Raw genomic sequence first — 25,535 nt, 5'->3', positions numbered from 1 at the left:
GGTATTGTATGTGCTGTATATAGCTTTGTTATTTGTGCACTGTATGGTGGTATTGTATGTGCTGTATATAGCTTTGTTATTTGTGCACTGTATGGAGGTATTGTATGTGCTGTATATAGCTTTGTTATCTCTGCACTGTATGGTGGTATTGTATGTGCTGTATATAGCTTTGTTATCTGTGCACTGTATGGAGGTATTGTATGTGCTGTATATAGCTTTGTTATTTGTGCACTGTATGGAGGTATTGTATGTGCTGTATATAGCTTTGTTATCTGTGCACTGTATGGAGGTATTGTATGTGCTGTATATAGCTTTGCTATTTCTGCACTGTATGGTGGTATTGTATGTGCTGTATATAGCTTTGTTATCTGTGCACTGTATGGTGGTATTGTATGTGCTGTATATAGCTTTGTTATTTGTGCACTGTATAGAGGTATTGTATGTGCTGTATATAGCTTTGTTATCTGTGCACTGTATGGTGGTATTGTATGTGCTGTATATAGCTTTGTTATTTCTGCACTGTATGGTGGTATTGTATGTGCTGTATATAGCTTTGTTATTTGTGTACTGTATGGAGGTATTGTATGTGCTGTATATAGCTTTGTTATCTCTGCACTGTATGGTGGTATTGTATGTTCTGTATATAGCTTTGTTATTTGTGCACTGTATGGTGGTATTGTATGTGCTGTATATTGCTTTGTTATCTGTGCACTGTATGGAGGTATTGTATGTGCTGTATATAGCTTTGTTATCTGTGCACTGTATGGTGGTATTGTATGTGCTGTATATAGCTTTGTTATCTGTGCACTGTATGGAGGTATTGTATGTGCTGTATATAGCTTTGTTATTTCTGCACTGTATGGTGGTATTGTATGTTCTGTATATAGCTTTGTTATTTGTGCACTGTATGGAGGTATTGTATGTGCTGTATATAGCTTTGTTATCTGTGCACTGTATGGTGGTATTGTATGTGCTGTATATAGCTTTGTTATCTGTGCACTGTATGGAGGTTTTGTATGTGCTGTATATAGCTTTGTTATTTGTGCACTGTATGGAGGTATTGTATCTGCTGTATATAGCTTTGTTATCTGTGCACTGTATGGTGGTATTGTATGTGCTGTATATAGCTTTGTTATCTGTGCACTGTATGGTGGTATTGTATGTTCTGTATATAGCTTTGTTATCTGTGCACTGTATGGAGGTATTGTATGTGCTGTATATAGCTTTGTTATTTCTGCACTGTATGGAGGTATTGTATGTGCTGTATATAGCTTTGTTATCTGTGCACTGTATGGAGGTATTGTATGTGCTGTATATAGCTTTGTTATCTGTGCACTGTATGGTGGTATTGTATGTGCTGTATATAGCTTTGTTATCTGTGCACTGTATGGTGGTATTGTGTGTGCTGTATATAGCTTTGTTATCTGTGCACTGTATGGTGGTATTGTATGTGCTGTATATAGCTTTGTTATCTGCGCACTGTATGGTGGTATTGTATATGTTGTATATAGCTTTGATATCTGTGCACTGTATGGTGGTATTGTATGTGCTGTATATAGCTTTGTTATCTGTGCACTGTATGGTGGTATTGTATGTGCTGTATATAGCTTTGTTATCTGTGCACTGTATGGAGGTATTGTATGTGCTGCATATAGCTTTGTTATCTGTGCACTGTATGGAGGTATTGTATGTGCTGCATATAGCTTTGTTATCTGTGCACTGTATGGAGGTATTGTATGTGCTGTATATAGCTTTGTTATTTCTGCACTGTATGGAGGCATTGTATGTGCTGTATATAGCTTTGTTATTTCTGCACTGTATGGAGGTATTGTATGTGCTGTATATAGCTTTGTCATCTGTGCACTGTATGGAGGTATTGTATGTGCTGTATATAGCTTTGTTATCTGTGCACTGTATGGAGGTATTGTATGTGCTGTATATAGCTTTGTTATTTGTGCACTGTATGGTGGTATTGTATGTGCTGTATATAGCTTTGTTATTTGTGCACTGTATGGAGGTATTGTATGTGCTGTATATAGCTTTGTTATTTGTGCACTGTATGGAGGTATTGTATGTGCTGTATATAGCTTTGTTATCTGTGCACTGTATGGTGGTATTGTATGTGCTGTATATAGCTTTGTTATTTGTGCACTGTATGGTGGTATTGTATGTGCTGTATATAGCTTTGTTATTTGTGCACTGTATGGAGGTATTGTATGTGCTGTATATAGCTTTGTTATCTGTGCACTGTATGGTGGTATTGTATGTGCTGTATATAGCTTTGTTATTTCTGCACTATATGGTGGTATTGTATGTTCTGTATATAGCTTTGTTATCTGTGCACTGTATGGAGGTATTGTATGTGCTGTATATAGCTTTGTTATCTGTGCACTGTATGGAGGTATTGCATGTGCTGTATATAGCTTTGTTATCTGTGCACTGTATGGAGGTATTGTATGTGCTGTATATAGCTTTGTTATCTGTGCACTGTATGGTGGTATTGTATGTGCTGTATATAGCTTTGTTATTTCTGCACTATATGGTGGTATTGTATGTTCTGTATATAGCTTTGTTATCTGTGCACTGTATGGAGGTATTGTATGTGCTGTATATAGCTTTGTTATCTGTGCACTGTATGGAGGTATTGCATGTGCTGTATATAGCTTTGTTATCTGTGCACTGTATGGTGGTATTGTATGTGCTGTATATAGCTTTGTTATCTGTGCACTGTATGGTGGTATTGTATGTTCTGTATATAGGTTTGCTATCTGTGCACTGTATGGTGGTATTGTATGTTCTGTATATAGCTTTGCTATCTGTGCACTGTATGGTGGTATTGTATGTGCTGTATATAGCTTTTTTATCTCTGCACTGTATGGAGGTATTGTATGTGTTGTATATAGCGTTGTTATTTGTGCACTGTATGGTGGTATTGTATGTGCTGTATATAGCTTTGTTACCTGTGCACTGTATGGTGGTATTGTATGTGCTGTATATAGCTTTGTTATTTGTGCACTGTATGGAGGTATTTTATGTGCTGTATATAGCTTTGTTATCTGTGCACTGTATGGTGGTATTGTATGTGCTGTATATAGCTTTGTTATCTGTGCACTGTATGGAGGTATTGTATGTGCAGTTTGTGCTGTATATAGCTTTGTTATTTGTGCACTGTATGGTGGTATTGTATGTGTTGTATATAGCTTTGTTATCTGTGCACTGTATGGAGGTATTGTATGTGTTGTATATAGCTTTGTTATTTCTGCACTGTATGGTCGTATTGTATGTGCTGTATATAGCTTTGTTATTTGTGCACTGTATGGTGGTATTGTATGTGTTGTATATAGCTTTGTTATCTGTGCACTGTATGGTCGTATTGTATGTGCTGTATATAGCTTTGTTATCTGTGCACTGTATGGTGGTATTGTATATGTTGTATATAGCTTTGTTATCTGTGCACTGTATGGTGGTATTGTATGTGCTGTATATAGCTTTGTTATCTGTGCACTGTATGGTGGTATTGTATAGGCCGTATATAGCTTTGTTATCTGTGCACTGTATGGAGGTATTGTATGTGCTGTATATAGCTTTGTTATCTGTGCACTGTATGGTGGTATTGTATGTGCTGTATATAGCTTTATCTGTGCACTGTATGGAGGTATTGTATGTGCTGTATATAGCTTTATCTGTGCACTGTATGGTGGTATTGTATGTGCTGTATATAGCTTTGTTATCTGTGCACTGTATGGTGGTATTGTATGTGCTGTATATAGCTTTGTTATCTGTGCACTGTATGGTGGTATTGTATGTGCTGTATATAGCTTTATCTGTGCACTGTATGGAGGTATTGTATGTGCTGTATATAGCTTTATCTGTGCACTGTATGGTGGTATTGTATGTTCTGTATATAGCTTTGTTATCTGTGCACTGTATGGTGGTATTGTATGTGCTGTATATAGCTTTGTTATCTGTGCACTGTATGGTGGTATTGTATGTGCTGTGTATAGCTTTGTTATTTGTGCACTGTATGGAGGTATTGTATGTGCTGTATATAGCTTTGTTATCTGTGCACTGTATGGAGGTATTGTATGTGCTGTATATAGCTTTGTTATCTGTGCACTGTATGGAGGTATTGTATGTGCTGTATATAGCTTTTTTTATCTGTGCACTGTATGGTGGTATTGTATGTGCTGTATATAGCTTTATCTGTGCACTGTATGGAGGTATTGTATGTGCTGTATATAGCTTTATCTGTGCACTGTATGGAGGTATTGTATGTGCTGTATATAGCTTTGTTATCTGTGCACTGTATGGAGGTATTGTACGTGCTGTATATAGCTTTGTTATTTCTGCACTGTATGGAGGCATTGTATGTGCTGTATATAGCTTTGTTATTTCTGCACTGTATGGAGGTATTGTATGTGCTGTATATAGCTTTGTTATCTGTGCACTGTATGGAGGTATTGTATGTGCTGTATATAGCTTTGTTATCTGTGCACTGTATGGTGGTATTGTATGTGCTGTATATAGCTTTGTTATTTCTGCACTGTATGGTGGTATTGTATGTTCTGTATATAGCTTTGTTATCTGTGCACTGTATGGTGGTATTGTATGTGCTGTATATAGCTTTGTTATTTGTGCACTGTATGGTGGTATTGTATGTGCTGTATATAGCTTTGTTATTTGTGCACTGTATGGAGGTATTGTATGTGCTGTATATAGCTTTGTTATCTGTGCACTGTATGGTGGTATTGTATGTGCTGTATATAGCTTTGTTATTTCTGCACTGTATGGAGGTATTGTATGTTCTGTATATAGCTTTGTTATCTGTGCACTGTATGGTGGTATTGCATGTGCTGTATATAGCTTTGTTATCTGTGCACTGTATGGAGGTATTGTATGTGCTGTATATAGCTTTGTTATCTGTGCACTGTATGGAGGTATTGTATGTGCTGTATATAGCTTTGTTATCTGTGCACTGTATGGATGTATTGTATGTGCTGTATATAGCTTTGTTATCTGTGCACTGTATGGAGGTATTGTATGTGCTGTATATAGCTTTGTTATCTGTGCACTGTATGGAGGTATTGTATGTGCTGTATATAGCTTTGTTATCTGTGCACTGTATGGTGGTATTGTATGTGCTGTATATAGCTTTGTTATTTCTGCACTGTATGGTGGTATTGTTTGTTCTGTATATAGCTTTGTTATCTGTGCACTGTATGGAGGTATTGTATGTGCTGTATATAGCTTTGTTATCTGTGCACTGTATGCTGGTATTGCATGTGCTGTATATAGCTTTGTTATCTGTGCACTGTATGGAGGTATTGTATGTGCTGTATATAGCTTTGTTATCTGTGCACTGTATGCTGGTATTGCATGTGCTGTATATAGCTTTGTTATCTGTGCACTGTATGGTGGTATTGTATGTGTTGTATATAGCTTTGTTATCTGTGCACTGTATGGTGGTATTGTATGTGCTGTATATAGCTTTGTTATTTCTGCACTGTTTGGTGGTATTGTTTGTTCTGTATATAGCTTTGTTATCTGTGCACTGTATGGAGGTATTGTATGTGCTGTATATAGCTTTGTTATCTGTGCACTGTATGCTGGTATTGCATGTGCTGTATATAGCTTTGTTATCTGTGCACTGTATGGAGGTATTGTATGTGCTGTATATAGCTTTGTTATCTGTGCACTGCATGGAGGTATTGTATGTGCTGTATATAGCTTTGTTATATGTGCACTGTATGGTGGTATTGTATGTGCTGTATATAGCTTTATCTGTGCACTGTATGGTGGTATTGTATGTGCTGTATATAGCTTTGTTATTTCTGCACTGTATGGAGGTATTGTATGTGCTGTATATAGCTTTGTTATATGTGCACTCTATGGTGGTATTGTATGTGCTGTATATAGCTTTGTTATCTGTGCACTGTATGGAGGTATTGTATGTGCTGTATATAGCTTTGTTATCTGTGCACTGTATGGAGGTATTGCATGTGCTGTATATAGCTTTGTTATCTGTGCACTGTATGCTGGTATTGCATGTGCTGTATATAGCTTTGTTATCTGTGCACTGTATGGTGGTATTGTATGTGTTGTATATAGCTTTGTTATCTGTGCACTGTATGGTGGTATTGTATGTGCTGTATATAGCTTTGTTATTTCTGCACTGTTTGGTGGTATTGTTTGTTCTGTATATAGCTTTGTTATCTGTACACTGTATGGTGGTATTGTATGTGCTGTATATAGCTTTGTTATCTCTGCACTGTATGGTGGTATTGTATGTGTTGTATATAGCTTTGTTATCTGTGCACTGTATGGAGGTATTGTATGTGCTGTATATAGCTTTGTTATCTGTGCACTGTATGCTGGTATTGCATGTGCTGTATATAGCTTTGTTATTTCTGCACTGTATGGTGGTATTGTATGTGCTGTATATAGCTTTGTTATCTGTGCACTGTATGGAGGTATTGTATGTGCTGTATATAGCTTTGTTATTTGTGCACTGTATGGAGGTATTGTATGTGCTGTATATAGCTTTGTTATCTGTGCACTGTATGGTGGTATTGTATGTGCTGTATATAGCTTTGTTATCTGTGCACTGTATGGAGGTATTGTATGTGCTGTATATAGCTTTGTTATTTGTGCACTGTATGGAGGTATTGTATGTGCTGTATATAGCTTTGTTATCTGTGCACTGTATGGAGGTATTGCATGTGCTGTATATAGCTTTGTTATCTGTGCACTGTATGGAGGTATTGTATGTGCTGTATATAGCTTTGTTATTTGTGCACTGTATGGTGGTATTGTATGTGCTGTATATAGCTTTGTTATTTGTGCACTGTATGGTGGTATTGTATGTGCTGTATATAGCTTTGTTATCTGTGCACTGTATGGTGGTATTGTATGTGTTGTATATAGCTTTGTTATCTGTGCACTGTATGGTGGTATTGTATGTGCTGTATATAGCTTTGTTATTTCTGCACTGTTTGGTGGTATTGTTTGTTCTGTATATAGCTTTGTTATCTGTGCACTGTATGGAGGTATTGTATGTGCTGTATATAGCTTTGTTATCTGTGCACTGTATGCTGGTATTGCATGTGCTGTATATAGCTTTGTTATCTGTGCACTGTATGGAGGTATTGTATGTGCTGTATATAGCTTTGTTATCTGTGCACTGCATGGAGGTATTGTATGTGCTGTATATAGCTTTGTTATATGTGCACTGTATGGTGGTATTGTATGTGCCGTATATACCTTTGTTATCTGTGCACTGTATGGAGGTATTGTATGTGCTGTATATAGCTTTATTATCTGTGCACTGTATGGTGGTATTGTATGTGCTGTATATAGCTTTATCTGTGCACTGTATGGAGGTATTGTATGTGCTGTATATAGCTTTGTTATTTCTGCACTGTATGGAGGTATTGTATGTGCTGTATATAGCTTTGTTATATGTGCACTCTATGGTGGTATTGTATGTGCTGTATATAGCTTTGTTATCTGTGCACTGTATGGAGGTATTGTATGTGCTGTATATAGCTTTGTTATCTGTGCACTGTATGGTGGTATTGTATGTGCTGTATATAGCTTTGTTATATGTGCACTGTATGGTGGTATTGTATGTGCTGTATATAGCTTTGTTATTTCTGCACTGTATGGAGGTATTGAATGTGCTGTATATAGCTCTGTTATCTCTGCACTGTATGGTGGTATTGTATGTGCTGTATATAGCTCTGTTATCTCTGCACTGTATGGTGGTATTGTATGTGCTGTATATAGCTCTGTTATCTCTGCACTGTATGGTGGTATTGTATGTGCTGTATATAGCTTTGTTATATGTGCACTGTATGGTGGTATTGTATGTGCTGTATATAGCTTTGTTATCTGTACACTGTATGGTGGTATTGTATGTGCTGTATATAGCTTTGTTATATGTGCACTGTATGGTGGTATTGTATGTGCTGTATATAGCTTTGTTATCTGTGCACTGTATGGAGGTATTGTATGTGCTGTATATAGCTTTGTTATCTGTGCACTGTATGGTGGTATTGTATGTGCTGTATATAGCTTTGTTATTTCTGCACTGTATGGAGGTATTGTATGTGCTGTATATAGCTTTGTTATATGTGCACTGTATGGAGGTATTGTATGTGCTGTATATAGCTTTGTTATCTGTACACTGTATGGTGGTATTGTATGTGCTGTATATAGCTTTGTTATATGTGCACTGTATGGTGGTATTGTATGTGCTGTATATAGCTTTGTTATCTGTGCACTGTATGGAGGTATTGTATGTGCTGTATATAGCTTTGTTATCTGTGCACTGTATGGTGGTATTGTATGTGCTGTATATAGCTTTGTTATTTCTGCACTGTATGGAGGTATTGTATGTGCTGTATATAGCTTTGTTATATGTGCACTGTATGGAGGTATTGTATGTGCTGTATATAGCTTTGTTATATGTGCACTGTATGGAGGTATTGTATGTGCTGTATATAGCTTTGTTATATGTGCACTGTATGGAGGTATTGTATGTGCTGTATATAGCTTTGTTATATGTGCACTGTATGGAGGTATTGTATGTGCTGTATATAGCTTTGTTATCTGTGCACTGTATGGTGGTATTGTATGTGCTGTATATAGCTTTGTTATTTCTGCACTGTATGGAGGTATTGTATGTGCTGTATATAGCTTTGTTATATGTGCACTGTATGGAGGTATTGTATGTGCTGTATATAGCTTTGTTATATGTGCACTGTATGGTGGTATTGTATGTGCTGTATATAGCTTTGTTATCTGTGCACTGTATGGAGGTATTGTATGTGCTGTATATAGCTTTATCTGTGCACTGTATGGAGGTATTGTATGTGCTGTATATAGCTTTGTTATTTGTGCACTGTATGGTGGTATTGTATGTGCTGTATATAGCTTTGTTATTTGTGCACTGTATGGTGGTATTGTATGTGCTGTATATAGCTTTGTTATTTGTGCACTGTATGGAGGTATTGTATGTGCTGTATATAGCTTTGTTATCTGTGCACTGTATGGTGGTATTGTATGTGCTGTATATAGCTTTGTTATCTGTGCACTGTATGGTGGTAATGTATGTGCTGTATATAGCTTTGTTATCTGTGCACTGTATGGTGGTATTGTATGTGCTGTATATAGCTTTGTTATTTGCACTGTATGGAGGTATTGTATGTGCTGTATATAGCTTTGTTATCTGTGCACTGTATGGTGGCATTGTATATGCTGTATATAGCTTTGTTACTTGTGCACTGTATGGAGGTATTGTATGTGCTGTATATAGCTTTGTTATCTGTGCACTGTATGGAGGTATTGTATGTGCTGTATATAGCTTTGTTATCTGTGCACTGTATGGTGGTATTGTATGTGCTGTATATAGCTTTGTTATTTGTGCACTGTATGGTGGTATTGTATGTGCTGTATATAGCTTTATCTGTGCACTGTATGGTGGTATTGTATGTGCCGTATACAGCTTTCTGTTTGTTGTTTATCATTGTTATTTTGGCACTATACGTTGTATAAGTTATACATGGCATGCTATGGTTGGCAAAGCTCCATGTGGCACTATTATGTGCTGTAAGTACTAAATCTTCCATTAAATTGGGTTTCCACTCCAAGCTTGCTCCCTAATTTATAACCACAGCAGTTGGAAGGAAAGAAATCGCTTTCTAGTCACTGAGCACAATATGCCTACAAGAGACTGTAATTGGAATGGGAGCAATTATATCTCCTCCGTCCTGTTCCTCGATCTGCAGGTATGAAGGCACTAACCCTCCCTGGGGTGCGGGGAAACTAAGGATGGGGAGGCCGCAGCTGTATGTGCTGGACTGAAGGCCCTGTGAAGGAGGAGAGGAGCACAGTTTTTATTTTTTAATACACTGGGATTTATAGGCTTCTGTATAGCGTTGGTATTTGGGAAATATATGGCGGTATTATTTATGCTGTGTAATTAGGAGTTCTCCATTACAGGAATTTTCCAATTTTCGAAAACCCGAGGCTGCAAAATAAAACATTCCCCGTCCAAGGGTTGAGCATTGATGCTGCTCAGCAGCGCTGAAGCCAATCACTGACCTCAGCGGCTTGTGCTGTCTATTCTGGAAGAGCCACTAAAGCTCAGTGATCGGGTCGACAGTACAATAACAGACCCCGGACCTGAGAAGGATGAGTGAAGCACAGTTTGTTCAAATTTTTAAACAAACTGCAACCTTGGAAGAGAGGTTTGCCGAAACAGTAAAATCCCTTTAACTACTCTACTCTGAGGGTTCGTTATATCATTTATTCCGTGTTACGCTCTTATTCTTTATCTGAAATTACAATATTTCATATACTCATTATGTCCTTCCTATAGGACTTGTCGGCCGTTTCACTGCCATCAATTCTATCTTAAGCAGCAGATATGCAAAGCACTGCGGGTGCAGCACCGGAGCACATCATCGCGGCCCGTCCGCACCGCTACGCACAGTCATAAAGCATTTACAAAGCGTATCAGCCTTCTCCGCGTCTTCGATTTATTTCAATATTATTCATTTCGCATTCCCCGTCCTATCTGATTACAGACGACCCACAAGCTCCAATACATCACCATTCGGTTCAATGGGGGATTAGTGGGATTTGTTAACCACAAATTATATGACAAGAGCTCTCCGACAAGACGAGAATAATGGATCAAAGCGTACGGCGGCTCTGAGTTTGTCTTCTAGAACAGCCACGACTGATTGTTTTTATTCTATATAGATTTACTCAGAACAGATGTGCTGGAGAGCTTCAGAGAATTGGATTTTTATGGCGTCCATATTTCATATTTGCCTTGAGATTTATTAAAGATTTGCCAAGGCAGACTGCAGGAGATTTGTTACTTTGATTCGAGATACTACAGCGCTAGAAGAATTCTGAACTCCTGATAAAATTCTGTCTGCACAGAACCGCCACCAGAGGGAGCTCAAGAGCACACAATGTGTACACAATGGTAGTGGTCAGGATAACGTATACCTCCGTCTGTACGATGTCCCACGCGTTGGTCAAGCCAAGATTTCCCTCTGTCTGATAGAGTGATAGTCCTTTCTTTAGATCTTCTTGAGCATATTTGTGGAACTGTGCAAGAAAGCATAAAAAAGTGTGCACTTCAGTATATGACATGAGCAGGTTCTTTCCAATATTGTGAGTCGCGTGCAGTTTTTTATTCAGGAACATGTTTCCATGAAGTGCCCACTTTTCGATGGGGTTTAAAAGGTTATCCTTAAAAAAAAAATAAGTTAACCCTATTGCTTATTTCCAGGGGTATAACAGATGGGACCCCCGATAATCCAGAGAATGGGGCTCTGCAGCCGTGATTGAATGGAGCATTCATTGACTATGGAACTGCCACAGTGCCATATACAATTAACAAAGAGTCGGTCAGGCACTTGTACCTCTGCTGCATTCAAGGTGGAGCTGCCGAGCCCTGTCCTCAGGATTGGTGGGAGTCCTGGCTGTTGGACCCCCAGCGATAAGCAGGGTAAAGCCATACAGGGGCCCAAGAGGTAAGGGGGCCACTGCCACCTCTAGGGCAGTTGGAATCATATATTGTCCTTGCATAGGGGCTCTTTCCTGTCTGCGTCCGCCAGTGCCAAAGGTCAATGTGGGCCCAGTGTCGGGGTTGGCAAAGGCCCACCAGTAATATTGATTCTTGGGGCCCACTGTTCAGCTACATACAAAAATAACTTTTACCCCCAGTACACAAATTTCCCTTTGCTTCTATGTAATATTAATTTGGCTAGCTTGTTTAATGAATGATTAGATGATACATTTTTCTGCAATCAAGTATAATAGCACTGCTCATCAGCACTGCTTCAGAGCGGCCCACCGGAGGATTCTCCGGTTCTCCGGTTGGCCAGTCCGAGCCTGTTTTATTCCCTAATTTCTGCACCGGATTAACATTTTGCAGAACTAATGTTGAATCATTTCATAAAGTCAAAGCGTTTCCTCCGGGCATCTGAACGACTGAGATACGCTAAATGGGTGAAAAATATTGGCAACTCTTTTTATAAGCCCCATTTTTTTTCCCGCAATATTATCCGCCGTGTCACATCTCGTAAATTTGACGGCTGAATGAGATCTTTCACGTATGGATTTTTCAAGGGTCATAAAATGTCATTTCTTTTCAGAAATAAACGTTTCAGCGCTCACATTGTCGTTGTAGGTGAAGAATAGCACCATGCTGATGATTTCCAGGAGGAAGATGATCAATAGCACCACGAAGAACTGACGGGGAGACAAAAGGAGACATTTTTATCCATCCGTATGTATCACACGTTATATCATGATCACAAGGGTTACATTAAAGTCACTTATGGATCTGCCATGTTTGCACTTTGTACAGCGCAGAATTGCAGATACTAGGGCAGAATACTAAATTGTAGGGCAGTGAGAATGTTCTTCATTCAATAAACCATAGGACCCCATGCCGATTTAGCATTGCACCCGCTCTAATCCCCGTGCAGCAGCGCCTCCTTCATTTTCACGAGGGTCCAGACTTCTACCGATCACAAACAGAAGACAAATCCTACAGATATGCTTCATTTTATGAGATGTCGTCTGTATTTGCAATGAATAGAAGTTGAGCTGCAGTACCCAAGAATGGCCACTATGCGGTGTATGGAGCAGAGCTTTTCTGATTCCATATACCATGAACTTTCGGCATTGGCGCCGGGTATCAGCTCATCGATGCGGTTGCCGAATATTAAATTCTCACCAATCTGATATTAATCTTCAGGATAGGACATCGATATTGTAGTCCTGCATAACCCCTTTAATTGATGGCAAAAGTATAGACTGATAGGATACTGGATAAAAAAAAAAATACTTACAGTGAGCAAAAGACACCGGTGTTCCGTCACGGCACCAAGGCAGCCGATGAAGCCCACCACCATTATCACTGATCCGGTCACCATGAAGAGGCTGGCGGCAGAAAGTGACGGAAAAGAAATGGAGAGGGTGGCAAACTTTCCTTGGGTGACTGCCAACCATACTCCAACTCCAAGAATCCCACATCCTCCGAGCTGCGGTAAAAAGAAAAACAATCTCAGAAAGTCAATCACCCCCATGGATAAATTATATAACAGACCAGACGTGTACTTAAATAAATGGGGCTAAAAGTCATTTTTGTAATTGGGTTTTATTAAACATTTTACTAAAGTTTGCCTTCTGCAGCCTCTGTTGCTCACTGTCTATTGCAGGCTCCAGAATGAGTTAACTGAGAATCTGTCAGTGAGCTCCGCGGAGAGAGTTTCTAATCTTTGTATCTATCTTTTTCTATGCTCCTTTTAGCTGATTTATGACCACATCAAAGTTGATTTTGCAGAGAAACAAAGAGGGTTGCAAAAGCTATACGGTGCACCATTTTCAATTAAACTGAATTGCAAAAATTGTGTTTTGTTAGCCCCAAATACATGCATTTAAATAAAAAATATATAAATTGTCCCCAGAGGTGGACAACCCACTTAATCTGGGTCTCCGTACATCACACAATGCCCGAGTCTAAGCACTGCACCCGGAGTCAGTCTAACCCCCGTAGATGCCACGGTCAATTGTGGCAGCGGAATTTAAGCAGTTGGAAATGCAGTTCTGACGGTATTGTGGCAGCCAGGACCCTACTGAAAGCCCCCGTAATTCTACAATGAGCTGCAATGGTACTGTACTGCAGTGTATAAGCAATGGCAGGTTCAGGTCCCCATAATAAAAAAAAATGTTAAAAAAAAATTAAAATATTTACAAAATAATAATAATAAAAAAAGTATTTGTAGAATGTAAATAAAGCAAAAATAAATAAAAGGAAAATATTTGGTATTGACTTGTGCAAAATATTATAGTTATCCCAACAAGGGAATGACAAAATAAAAAGTAAAACTAAAATATCAGAATTGCTGTTTTTTTTATAGATATGATTTCTCCTAGAAGTCCATTTTACAGTTCAGGGGGGAGGGGGGAGAAAGAGGGAGGGAGGGGAGAGAGAAAGAGAGAGGAGGAAGGGGAGAGAGAGAGAAGGGAGAAAGAAAATGAGAGGGAGGAGAGAGATAGAGGGAAAGGAGAGAGATGGAGGGCAGAGAGAGACAGAGGGGAGAGAGGTAGGGGAGAGAGAGAGGGATGGAGGGGAGAGAGTGAGGGAAAGAGGGAGGTGGGAGAGAGGGGAGAAAGAGGAGAGAGGGGAAAGGAAGAGGAGAAAAAACTAGAGAGAGAGGGAGGGGAGAAAGGGAAAGGAGAGAGACAGAGGGTAGAGAGACAGATGGGACAGGAAGGGGGGAGAGAGAGTCAGAGAAAAGGGAGGTGAGAGAGAGAAGGTGGGGAGACAGGAAGGGGAGAAAGAGAAGAGGGAGGGGAGAGAAAAAATGAGAGAGGGCGAGCAGAGAGAGACAGAGGGGAGAGGGAGGGGAGAGAGAGTGCTGCGCCCAAGGCGTCGCAGTGGTACTGCTTTCCTCTAAGGGAGAGTGATGCTACGTTTGGAGGCAAAGAAGGATAACCGCATCCAGGTACCACAAACATGCAACACATTTCACACTCCAGACCACCAGGGGGAGCTCCTGCTCCTATTTCTTAGGTCACTCCCCATATATATAACTGGTAGCCTGTAGGGAAAGTTAGTCAGTTCTAGACCAGAGTCTGAGGAGGATGGAAGGTTAAAGGAGCTGTGCATGCCCTCAGAGCTGCAGCTCCCGGGAAGAGACATTGAAAGGCAGAACTGTATTTCAGTGAGCGTGTAAGGAGAGGAAGCAAAGGAGAGGATACCAGGAGGGGACCAGCCCCCGCTCAAGCTGTCTCCTTCTGAGGCGCTACATCCCGGTAGCCGGAACACCGAGGGAGTAAGGACCGCTACGCCTTATTTCAGAGACCGGCAGGACAGCTAATTGCAGGTTACCAGTCCGCACCAATACCCAGGAGGCACGGTGGCACCTACAGAGCCGAGTTATCTAAGAGACCCTATAAACAGGCTCAAGTCACCAGTCCACCAGTCATACGGGTATTGTCCTATCCAAATGGGGGACAGAGAGAGCGAAACATCGCATCTGTGAGACCCTTATGTGAAGACATAGGCAGTAAGGAACTACACCACCGCAGCGCAAGAAGAAGGCTACTGATTTCCACCTGGACAAGGAGACTCTGGATTTGCCTCCAAACCAGCCGGACTCTGCCTGCCCTGTGATCTGGTGCTCTGGACTGTGGATGCTGAAGTCTTCAGTAAAGGTAAAGAGCCTGCAATCCTGTGTCCTCTTTTTTTCTCTGCGCCTCTCACCATGACACCATCTACACTTTGGGAAGCCCTGGTGACACACTTCACCTGTGGGAAGGTATACCATCTAGCTGCCATTCCATCACCCCAGCGGACCCCTTAAAGCAGCGTCTGTCACCCTGACCGAATACCACAGGTGGCGTCACGAACATTCCCCTTAAAGACCTTTCCCTTTTACATGGGCGCCCTGAGTCACGGACCGGGTCGCAGCAACCGTGACGTCCCCTGTGAACACCGGACCTGGTACCGAGTACCCCTAGCCCGCGGGGCGACTCAAGAGCGACAGAAAGATGAAGGTGAGAGAGAGGCAGGGGAGAGAGGGAGGAGAGATAGGGAGGAGGGTGAGGGGGTGGAGAGAGAGGGATGGGATAGGGAGGAGGGAGAGAGAGGGGGATAGAGAGGGAGGGAGGAAGGAGAGGGAAGGGAGAGAGGGAGGAGAAATAGGGAGTGGAGAGAGAGAGGGATGGGATAGGGAGGAGGGAGAAGGAGGAGGAAGAGGGGGAGAGAGAGGGGGAAGGGAGGCAGGGGAGAAAGGAGGGAGAGGGAGGTAGGGGAAAGGGATAGAGAGAGGGATGGGATAGGGAGGGGAGAGAGGGAGAAGGGAGGGAGAGGAAAGAAAGGGAATGGAGAGAGGAGACAGGGAAGAGAAAGAGATTTTCCAGCTCCAAAGTTCAGGTCCCTATTGAGTTCTATGGGGCTCAGGTTCAGGTCCAAGTTCAGGTATAGTTCTGGCACCTGAACTGAACCTTGGACTAAAGTTCAGTCGAACCAGACGAACTCGAACTTCCACAGGTCCGTTCATCCCTACTGTTTTTTGGTTACTTAATCTCCTCAAAAAAAATAATAAAAAGAGATCAGAAAGTAATATGCCCCCCCAAAAATGGTAATAACTAAAAGGCAGAGGAGCTGAATGGGACTCTGTTGACCCCAGGGGCCAAATAAAGCTGGAGGTGCCCGTCCGAAGGCCGAATCTGAAATAGGGCCACACCTAGCGTATACCACATGTAATGGTGGCATCTTGTGCGGCAGAGGCTCCCCCGGGACTTGGGGGCAATGGCTCTCGATACCCCAGTAGCTCTACCGCTGCAGGATCCTAACATGCACATGTATTCTACCCGAGCTTCTACACACACACAGCAGCTTTGTGCCAATTTATGCCCCAAAGACCAGCGGCAATCATAAAAATTATGTTCAGCAAAATGTATGCAGAGCTTGAAGGGTATTGCTGTGAATTTCATGCTTCGGTGAACACACAGTAAACTTAATAAACACCTATCGAGCTTCCAGCGCCGCGAACAGTAATTCTAATCAGCCTTCCGGCGCCATTTCCAATATTTTATAATGACTGCCTGGTGATTATTTCAAGGAAAAAAGCCATTACTAAGGGGCTTTTAAACCATCTTTCTTTTGCGGCTTTAAAATTTAGGAGCAGCAAATTTTATTTTAGTTTCTGTTATTTATTTTTTTTTGTTGTTGCTATTTTGCATAGTTAACTATAACGCTCCTCCTAAAAAAGAGGGGATAATTAAAGGGAGGCTGCACCTAAAGTGAATACATGTCGGGAAAGGAAAAATTTATTATTCTCATTATGCAGAGAGAGAACGGGGAATCATATGGTATATAGCCGGAAAGGAAATATAAAAAAAAAGGTCTGGCAGTCGTTAACAGACCCTTTTATGCTCAGAGGTGGAACTTAAAGGGGTTATCTGGCAAGCGCAACATTTTTACAAAATGCTCAGAATAGGGAATAATAATTATAAAAAAAAGAAACCCTACTCATTTCAACAGTCTCACCCCCAAAATTTTCCTTCTGATGATGGTAAGTCCTCCACCAGACTTTACTTCCTGCTGCAGCAATGACTGCTTGACACAGAGACATGTGATCACTACAGCCAATCACTGGCTACAACAGTGACCTGTAACAGCCTGTGATTGGCTGCTTTAGACACACCTCCCCTGAATAGTGACATCATTGCTATAACAGGAAGTAAAGGTGGCGGGAACTGTTTAGCTTCAGAGCAGGAGAGATGAAAACTAATGGAGAACAGTGGGTAAAACTTTATATATATATATATATACACCCATTATAAAGGGTTTTTATATACCCCTTTTAAGATTTCGTACTCCAATGCAAAATTTGTAACAGCCCCCTTCCCAGTGGATATAAAAGATTTAACAAGCCAATTATCTCTATAGCCAATTCACAACACCCCTGTGCACTCAAAGTACTAGAGATACATAATACTGACCCCCAGTCGATATAAAGGGTTAAGGAGCCAATTACCTCTGCAGCCTGTTCACAGCACCCTTGAGCACTCAAAGTACTAGCCATACATATTAATGAACCTCAAAGGATATAAAAGGATTAATGAGGCGGTAAGCCCTGCAGCTTGTTCACAGCACCCTTGTGCACTCAAAGTACTAGAGAAACATAATGATGAACTCCAAAGGATATAAAAGGGTTAATGAGCCAATTAGCTCTGCAACTTGTTCACAGCACCCTTGTGCACTCAAAGTACTAGAGATACATAATTATGATTCCCAGAGGATATAAAAGGGATAATGAGCCAATTAGCTCTGCAGCCTATTCGCATCACCCCTGTGCACTCAAAGTACTAGAAATACATAATAATGATCCCCAGAGAATACATATTAATGAACCTCAAAGGATATAAAAGGATTAATGAGCCAGTTAACCCTGCAGCTTGTTCACAGCACCCTTGTGCACTCAAAGTACTAGAGAAACACAATGATGAACTCCAAAGGATATAAAAGGGTTAATGAGCCAATTAGCTCTGCAACTTGTTTACAGCACTCTTGTGCATTCAAAGTACTAGAGATACATAACATTCACCCCCAAAGGCTATAAAAGGAGTAATGAGCCAATTAGCTCTGCAACTTGTTCACAGCACCCTTGTGCACTCAAAGTACTAGAGATACATAACATTCACCCCCAAAGGCTATAAAAGGAGTAATGAGCCAATTAGCTCTGCAACTTGTTCACAGCACCCTTGTGCACTCAAAGTACTAGAGATACATAATAATGATTCCCAGAGGATATAAAATGGTAAATGAGCCAATTATTCCTGCAGCCTATTCTCAGCACCCTTGTGCACTCAAAGTACTAGAGATACATAATTATGATTCCCAGAGGATATAAAAGGGATAACGAGCCAATTAGCTCTGCCACCTATTCACAGCACCCTTGTTCACTCAAAGTACTAGAAATACATTATAATGATCCCCAGAGAATATAAAAATGTTAATGAGCCAATTAGTCCTTCAGCCTATTCACAGCACCCTTGTGTCCTCAAAGTACTAGAGATACATAGTACTACTACTAAAAATAATATTACCTAGTAGCAAATAACATGCTTATTGATGGTTTGAAGTCAAGATTTTTTTCCTACAATGTAACATGAAAACAAGCAATACAGAAATAATAGGTGCTGAAGATGTGCTTTAAAGGGGAAATATTTTATAGTCAACATTAAAGGGCTGTGCTCCTGAGCTTTCCTCCATCTTCAAAAATCATCAAATGAAAGAGACGTTTGGTTTCCATGACTTGATGTGTTTGCAGCTGTTTTCACCCACTCACTCTTCAAGCCGAACTCCCCCAAGAGCTAAAGCGGTTGTTAGATTGTCAATAACAATGTAGGAAGATGACAAAGCTCAGGACCTGCTAATCGCAAAGGTAGCCTTAATGAAAGTATTAGTCCTCTCCCGCCATTCCAGAATAAGTAGGCATCTCTGAAATCAGGGAGCAACACACAGGACATTCTCCTTCAAGGGAAAGTATCAACAGAAAATATCTAGCTTAAATCAGGTTTTTTTGCTACATGATTTATTTTTTACATTTTATATATTTTTTTTCATTTCTCATATCAGTTTGTATTAAAAACAAACAAGCGGAAATCTTGCAATTTTCACATTGGTCACTTGGCCTAATTACTAAATAATTTTCGATAGATAGAAGACTTTTTGGCATTTTCATTATCATCCCAGACAGCATTACAATGAAAGCTAACATGTTTATATTCAGTAAACGACACAGAATCTAGCATTCACAATAGGTGATGTCACAGCTCACCTCCTCCTCCTCCTATACAATGACTGATAACACCTCTATATACAGTAGATGATACAGGATCCACCATTCACAATAGATGATATCACAGCTCACCTCCTCCTCCTCCTGTACAATGACTGATAACACCTCTATATACAGTAGATAACACAGGATCCACAATTCACAATAGGTGATGTCACAGCTCACCTCCTCCTCCTGTACAATGACTGATAACACCTCTATATACAGTAGATAGAACAGGATCCACCATTCACAATAGATGATATCACAGCTCACCTCCTCCTCCTCCTGTACAATGACTGATAACACCTCTATATACAGTAGATAACACAGGATCCACAATTCACAATAGGTGATGTCACAGCTCACCTCCTCCTCCTGTACAATGACTGATAACACCTCTATATACAGTAGATAGAACAGGATCCACCATTCACAATAGGTGATGTCACAGCTCACCTCCTCTTCCTGTACAATGACTGATAACACCTCTATATACAGTAAATAACACAGGATCCACCATTCACAATAGGTGATGTCACAGCTCACCTCCTCCTGTACAATGACTGATAATAACACATCTATATACAGTAGATAACACAGGATCCACCATTCACGATAGGTGATATCACAGCTCACCTCCTCCTGTACAATGACTGATAATAACACCTCTATATACAGTAGATAACACAGGATCCACGATTCACAATAGGTGATGTCACAGCTTACCTCCTCCTCCTGTACAATGATTGATAACACCTCTATATACAGTAGATAACACAGGATCCACCATTCACAATAGATGATGTCACAGCTCACCTCCTCCTCCTGTACAATGACTGATAACACCTCTATATACAGTAGACAACACAGGATCCGCCATTCACAATAGGTGATGTCACAGCTCACCTCCTCCTCCTCCTGTACAATGACTGATAACACCTCTATATACAGTGCATAACACAGGATCCACCATTCACAATAGATGATGTCACAGCTCACCTCCTCCTCCTGTACAATGACTGATAGCACCTCTATATACAGTAGATAACACAGAATCCACCATTCACAATAGGTGATGTCACAGCTCACCTCCTCCTCCTGTACAATGACTGATAACACCTCTATATACAGTAGATAACACAGGATCCACCATTCACAATAGATGATGTCACAGCTCACCTCCTCCTCCTGTACAATGACTGATAGCACCTCTATATACAGTAGATAACACAGGATCCACCATTCACAATAGGTGATGTCACAGCTCACCTCCTCCTCCTGTACAATGACTGATAGCACCTCTATATACAGTAGATAACACAGGATCCACCATTCACAATAGGTGATGTCACAGCTCACCTTCTCCTCCTCCTGTACAATGACTGATAACACCTCTATATACAGTAGATAACACAGGAACCACCATTCACAATAGGTGATGTCACAGCTCACCTCCTCCTCCTGTACAATGACTGATAACACCTCTATATACAGTAGATAACAGGATCCACCATTCACAATAGGTGATGTCACAGCTCACCTCCTCCTCTTCCTGTACAATGACTGATAGCACCTCTATATACAGTAGATAACACAGGATCCACCATTCACAATAGGTGATGCCACAGCTCACCTCCTCCTCTTCCTGTACAATGACTGATAACACCTCTATATACAGTAGATAACCCAGGATCCACCATTCACAATAGGTGATGTCACAGCTCACCTCCTCCTCCTGTACAATGACTGATAACACCTCTATATACAGTAGATAACGCAGGATCCACCATTCACAATAGGTGATATCACAGCTCATCTCCTCCTGTACAATGACTGATAACACCTCTATATACAGTAGATAATGCAGGATCCACCATTCACTATAGGCGATGTCACAGCTCACCTCCTCCTCCTGTACAATGACTGATAACACCTCTATATACAGTAGATAACACAGGAACCACCATTCACAATAGATGATGTCACAGCTCACCTCCTCCTCCTGTACAATGACTGATAACACCTCTATATACAGTAGATAACAGGATCCACCATTCACAATAGGTGATGTCACAGCTCACCTCCCCCTCCTGTACAAAGACTGATAACAACTTTATATACAGTAGATAACACAGGATCCACCATTCACAATAGGTGATGTCACAGCTCACCTCCTCCTCCTGTACAATGACTGATAACACCTCTATATACAGTAGATAACAGGATCCACCATTCACAATAGGTGATGTCACAGCTCACCTCCTCCTCCTGTACAATGACTGATAACACCTCTATATACAGTAGATAACACAGGATCCACCATTCACAATAGGTGATGTCACAGCTCACATCCTCCTCCTCCTCCTGTACAATGACTGATAACACCTCTATATACAGTAGATAACACAGAATCCACCATTCACAATAGGTGATGCCACAGCTCACCTCCTCCTCCTCCTGTACAATGACTGATAACACCTCTATATACTGTAGATAACACAGGATCCACCATTCACAATAGGTGATGTCACAGCTCACCTCCTCCTCCTGTACAATGACTGATAACACCTCTATATACTGTAGATAACACAGGATCCACCATTCACAATAGGTGATGTCACAGCTCACCTCCTCCTCCTGTACAATGACTGATAACACCTCTATATACAGCTTTAGCGATGTGGCGCTGATTTCCTAGTAATCAGTATTTTCCTTCTTTTTTTTCTTAAATGAACCCTTTTTTCAATGTTTCCCGGCATGATATAATTAGAGCCGCCCACCACACCGCGATTACATACCCTGCATGTTAATTGAGAGGCTGTGCATGAAAATATCGTAAAGCAACGGGACCATTCGTCTTTGAACATTCCGACCGCTCAGTATTTGTATTGGCAGATTATAATTAACCAATTTCTTTTGTTTCATTGGTTACATTGAATTTAAGGTTTTATGTGAAATATTAAAACTTTCTGGAGAAGGAAATTATTTTATTACAAAACCTTGAGTTTGTGATTCACTCAACTCTTTCTGTAACTTCAAAAGACTTGAATGGGGAGAGATTTGTACACTGAATTTTTTTGCGGACCCTATAGACTTCTATGGGGTTCATCAGACCTTCCATCATGGATACTTAAAATGTATCCATAAAAAAAGCCATAAATGTCCCATAGATGACCCTCTTACCTCTGAGACACGGAACGTTCTTGAGAATGATGCTCCATCTCATGGCCGCTGGGAATGGAGAAGTGGTTGGGCATACTCGACTGTGTATTTACTTCTATGGGAGTTCCAAAGAAAAAGCTAAGCATCCTCCGTGTCCATTTTTGAAATTCCCATAGAAATGAATGGAAAGAGTCTGCGTGGCCACTTATTCTTTTTGATGCTTTGCTTTTTTTTTTGCTTTCTTTGTATGTATTATTTTAAGGTGCATATAAATTTTCATTTAATCTTCATCATCATTCATTTAATCTTTCATATAATTTCTGCACTGGAAGTGGGGGTGGATCTTTGTCTCTGTACAGGAAGTGGCAGGTAGGTATTTGTCCCTGTACAGGAAGTGGGGGCGGGTCTTTTTTTGTACAGGAAGTGGGGGTGTTTCTTTGTTTCTGTACAGGAAGTGGTGGGCAGGTATTTGTCCCTGTACAGGAAGTGGGGGCGGGTCTTTTTTGTACAGGAAGTGGGGGTGTTTCTTTGTTTCTGTACAGGAAGTGGGGGTGGATCTTTGTCTCTGTACAGGAAGTGGTGGGCAGGTATTTGTCCCTGTACAGGAAGTGGGGGCGGGTCTTTTTTTGTACAGGAAGTGGGGGTGTTTCTTTGTTTCTGTACAGGAAGTGGGGGTGGATCTTTGTCTCTGACCAAGAAGTGGTGGGCAGGTATTTGTCCCTGTACAGGAAGTGGGGGCGGGTCTTTTTTTGTACAGGAAGTGGGGGTGTTTCTTTGTTTCTGTACAGGAAGTGGGGGTGGATCTTTGTCTCTGTACAGGAAGTGGTGGGCAGGTATTTGTCCCTGTACAGGAAGTGGGGGCGGGTCTTTTTTGTACAGGAAGTGGGGGTGTTTCTTTGTTTCTGTACAGGAAGTGGGGGTGGATCTTTGTCTCTGTACAGGAAGTGGTGGGCAGGTATTTGTCCCTGTACAGGAAGTGGGGTGCTTTTTTTGTCTCTTTACTCCTGCTCTCCTGTCTGTCAGGACAGGTTTTCAGTTTGGTGGAGGTAAGCCATTTCATAAAAGCAGATGCAATGCTTATTGGCAAGTGATGAGGAAAAAAAAGTTCCATCACTAATAGTGCTGGTAGAATGCTAACATAAAGGATGCGGCTATTCAAAAAGAGTGTATGGCAAGTTGCAGAGCATGAGACTCAGAACAGTTCCTGCACATAATAGACTGGCAGGTGAACAAAAAGCAGTTTTATCTTGTCGTGGGGGACAAGGACAGCAAAATTATGTTTTTCTACAGGTTCTATGTGAAAGGACAGCCACAGTTTAATAACTTACATTCCATAAATATATTTTAATAGTATAACCGTTGTGAATATTTACTCACCCAGAAGATGAGGTTGAAGATGAACATGGTGATTTTGATGCAGAGTAGGCACCCACGCGTCATACTCATTTTCTTGAGTTCTAAAAGCAAAAGAAAAGAGAGATCCAGATACAGGACAATAACTCTGTTCTCCTTTTTGGTCTCCCCCGATGTTTGCTCTTCTGGATTAGACTGTACCCCGCTGAAGGAACAGCTGTCCGCAACCCCCCATCGGCCCCTGTAGACTCCTTTCCATCGAGCTCTCCGACCCCGGGGTGGAGAGCTCTGACTGTAGCTGGGGTCATCGCTACTGGACGTTTGCATTGTCTCTGCTTTAGGCTAAAATCCTACTGTAGAAAAATCTCTTAAGTTTCAGTCCACGGCACAGTCCACAATAGCTGAGCTTTTCCCTTGTAATTATATAGAAACACTTATTTCCATTTTTTTTTCTTCTATATATCCAGACCAGGAGTTCCTATAAGAATGTTACGGCTCCTGAACATGATTTTTGTCCAAAAAATATATATACGGTATATATTTCGGGGAAAAAAAATCCAGCAAGTAATGTACAGAGAACGCCGGAAAGGAGTCAGCGCTCCACATCGTCGAGTTCTGTCTGCGTCAGGAAGCTTACGCTTTAAGGGAAGAGAGCCATGAATTATACATATTGGAAAAGTGAATATATTTAGGTTACCACCGAAAGAGGAGAAATAACATTCCTGTATTAAATATGATCAAATTCTAATCATTACCGCCTTTGATCTCCTACACTAGTTTGTAGTTCACCCCCTGCTTGGTGGTTGACAGCCCACACTAATTAGAGTTTTCGGTTTCCACATACCCCTGGGCCTACTTTCATGTTATCTGTTACAAGTATTAGATGCAAAGGGAAGTCAAAAAGTACAAAAATACTTTGAGAAATAGTTAAGCAATGCTAAGAAATACAATGAAGGTTTCGCAGGTTTCATCATAGGGGAAGAGGTTATGCTGGACCTTTGATGAAGCCTTCAAGGGAAACACAAAGCTTCCCTGCCTAAAAAAAAATAGATCACAGAGTTTAGCTCCTATTAACTTTTTCTATTTTACTGCTGTTATCTTGTTTCCTCATAGGTCAAAGTGGAAGCAGAGACATCCACATTCAACATGACCCTTTTAGATCAATGGCACAGCTCCACGGGACAGCCAGGAAGAGATAACCAGATGGTCATAAACAACAAACAAAGAAGAGCAGATATCTATTATCGCATCTTTTAATTTCCGAGCGGCTCCAGTTAAAATGTCAGCAGAAACTACTTAAAAGCTGATAAAGCTGATTCCGAGCTTACCCATAATTCTAAAAAAACTGAGCTCCGGAAAAGGAACAAAAAAATGTCATATTAACATTCAGTATCCCTCCTCTATATGCTAAAGTTGATAAATCTGCCCTTTAGAAATGTCTAACAATGAACAATTGAGATCCTCAGTGGGGTATGCCCCCCATGTAGGTCCTTGGCAGGAAGTATGTAAAGATATTCTTGCCCCTTACAGAGTTCCTGGCAGATCTAATGTAACCCTCCAAAACTAAGTGTACGGGAAGGAACTCCAAAAGATCTAATGTAACCCTCCAGAACCAAGTGTACAGAAAAGAAC

General features: G+C 40.8%; 1 protein-coding gene across 2 annotated transcripts in view; it reads right to left on the bottom strand.

Moving 5' to 3' along the window:
• Positions 1 to 25,535, bottom strand: part of LOC138651471 (tetraspanin-4-like) — a 127,703-nt gene that overhangs the window by 42,621 nt on the left and 59,547 nt on the right. Inside the window, exons 2-5 of one of the 2 annotated variants that reach the window (XM_069741706.1) lie at positions 23,928 to 24,007; positions 12,879 to 13,070; positions 12,199 to 12,273; positions 11,023 to 11,124 (exon numbers count right to left, since the gene is read on the bottom strand). In XM_069741706.1, coding sequence (XP_069597807.1) covers positions 11,023 to 11,124; positions 12,199 to 12,273; positions 12,879 to 13,070; positions 23,928 to 23,996 — 438 coding nt within the window. In that variant the 5' untranslated portion in view covers positions 23,997 to 24,007. Of the gene's footprint in view, positions 1 to 11,022; positions 11,125 to 12,198; positions 12,274 to 12,878; positions 13,071 to 23,927; positions 24,313 to 25,535 lie in introns of those variants that run through there. The other variant, XM_069741705.1, reaches the window with a different exon arrangement.

The sequence above is a fragment of the Ranitomeya imitator genome, chromosome 10, assembly GCF_032444005.1.
Source record: "Ranitomeya imitator isolate aRanImi1 chromosome 10, aRanImi1.pri, whole genome shotgun sequence".
Lineage (NCBI taxonomy): Eukaryota > Metazoa > Chordata > Amphibia > Anura > Dendrobatidae > Ranitomeya > Ranitomeya imitator.
This window is presented reverse-complemented; position numbering and strand designations above follow the sequence as displayed.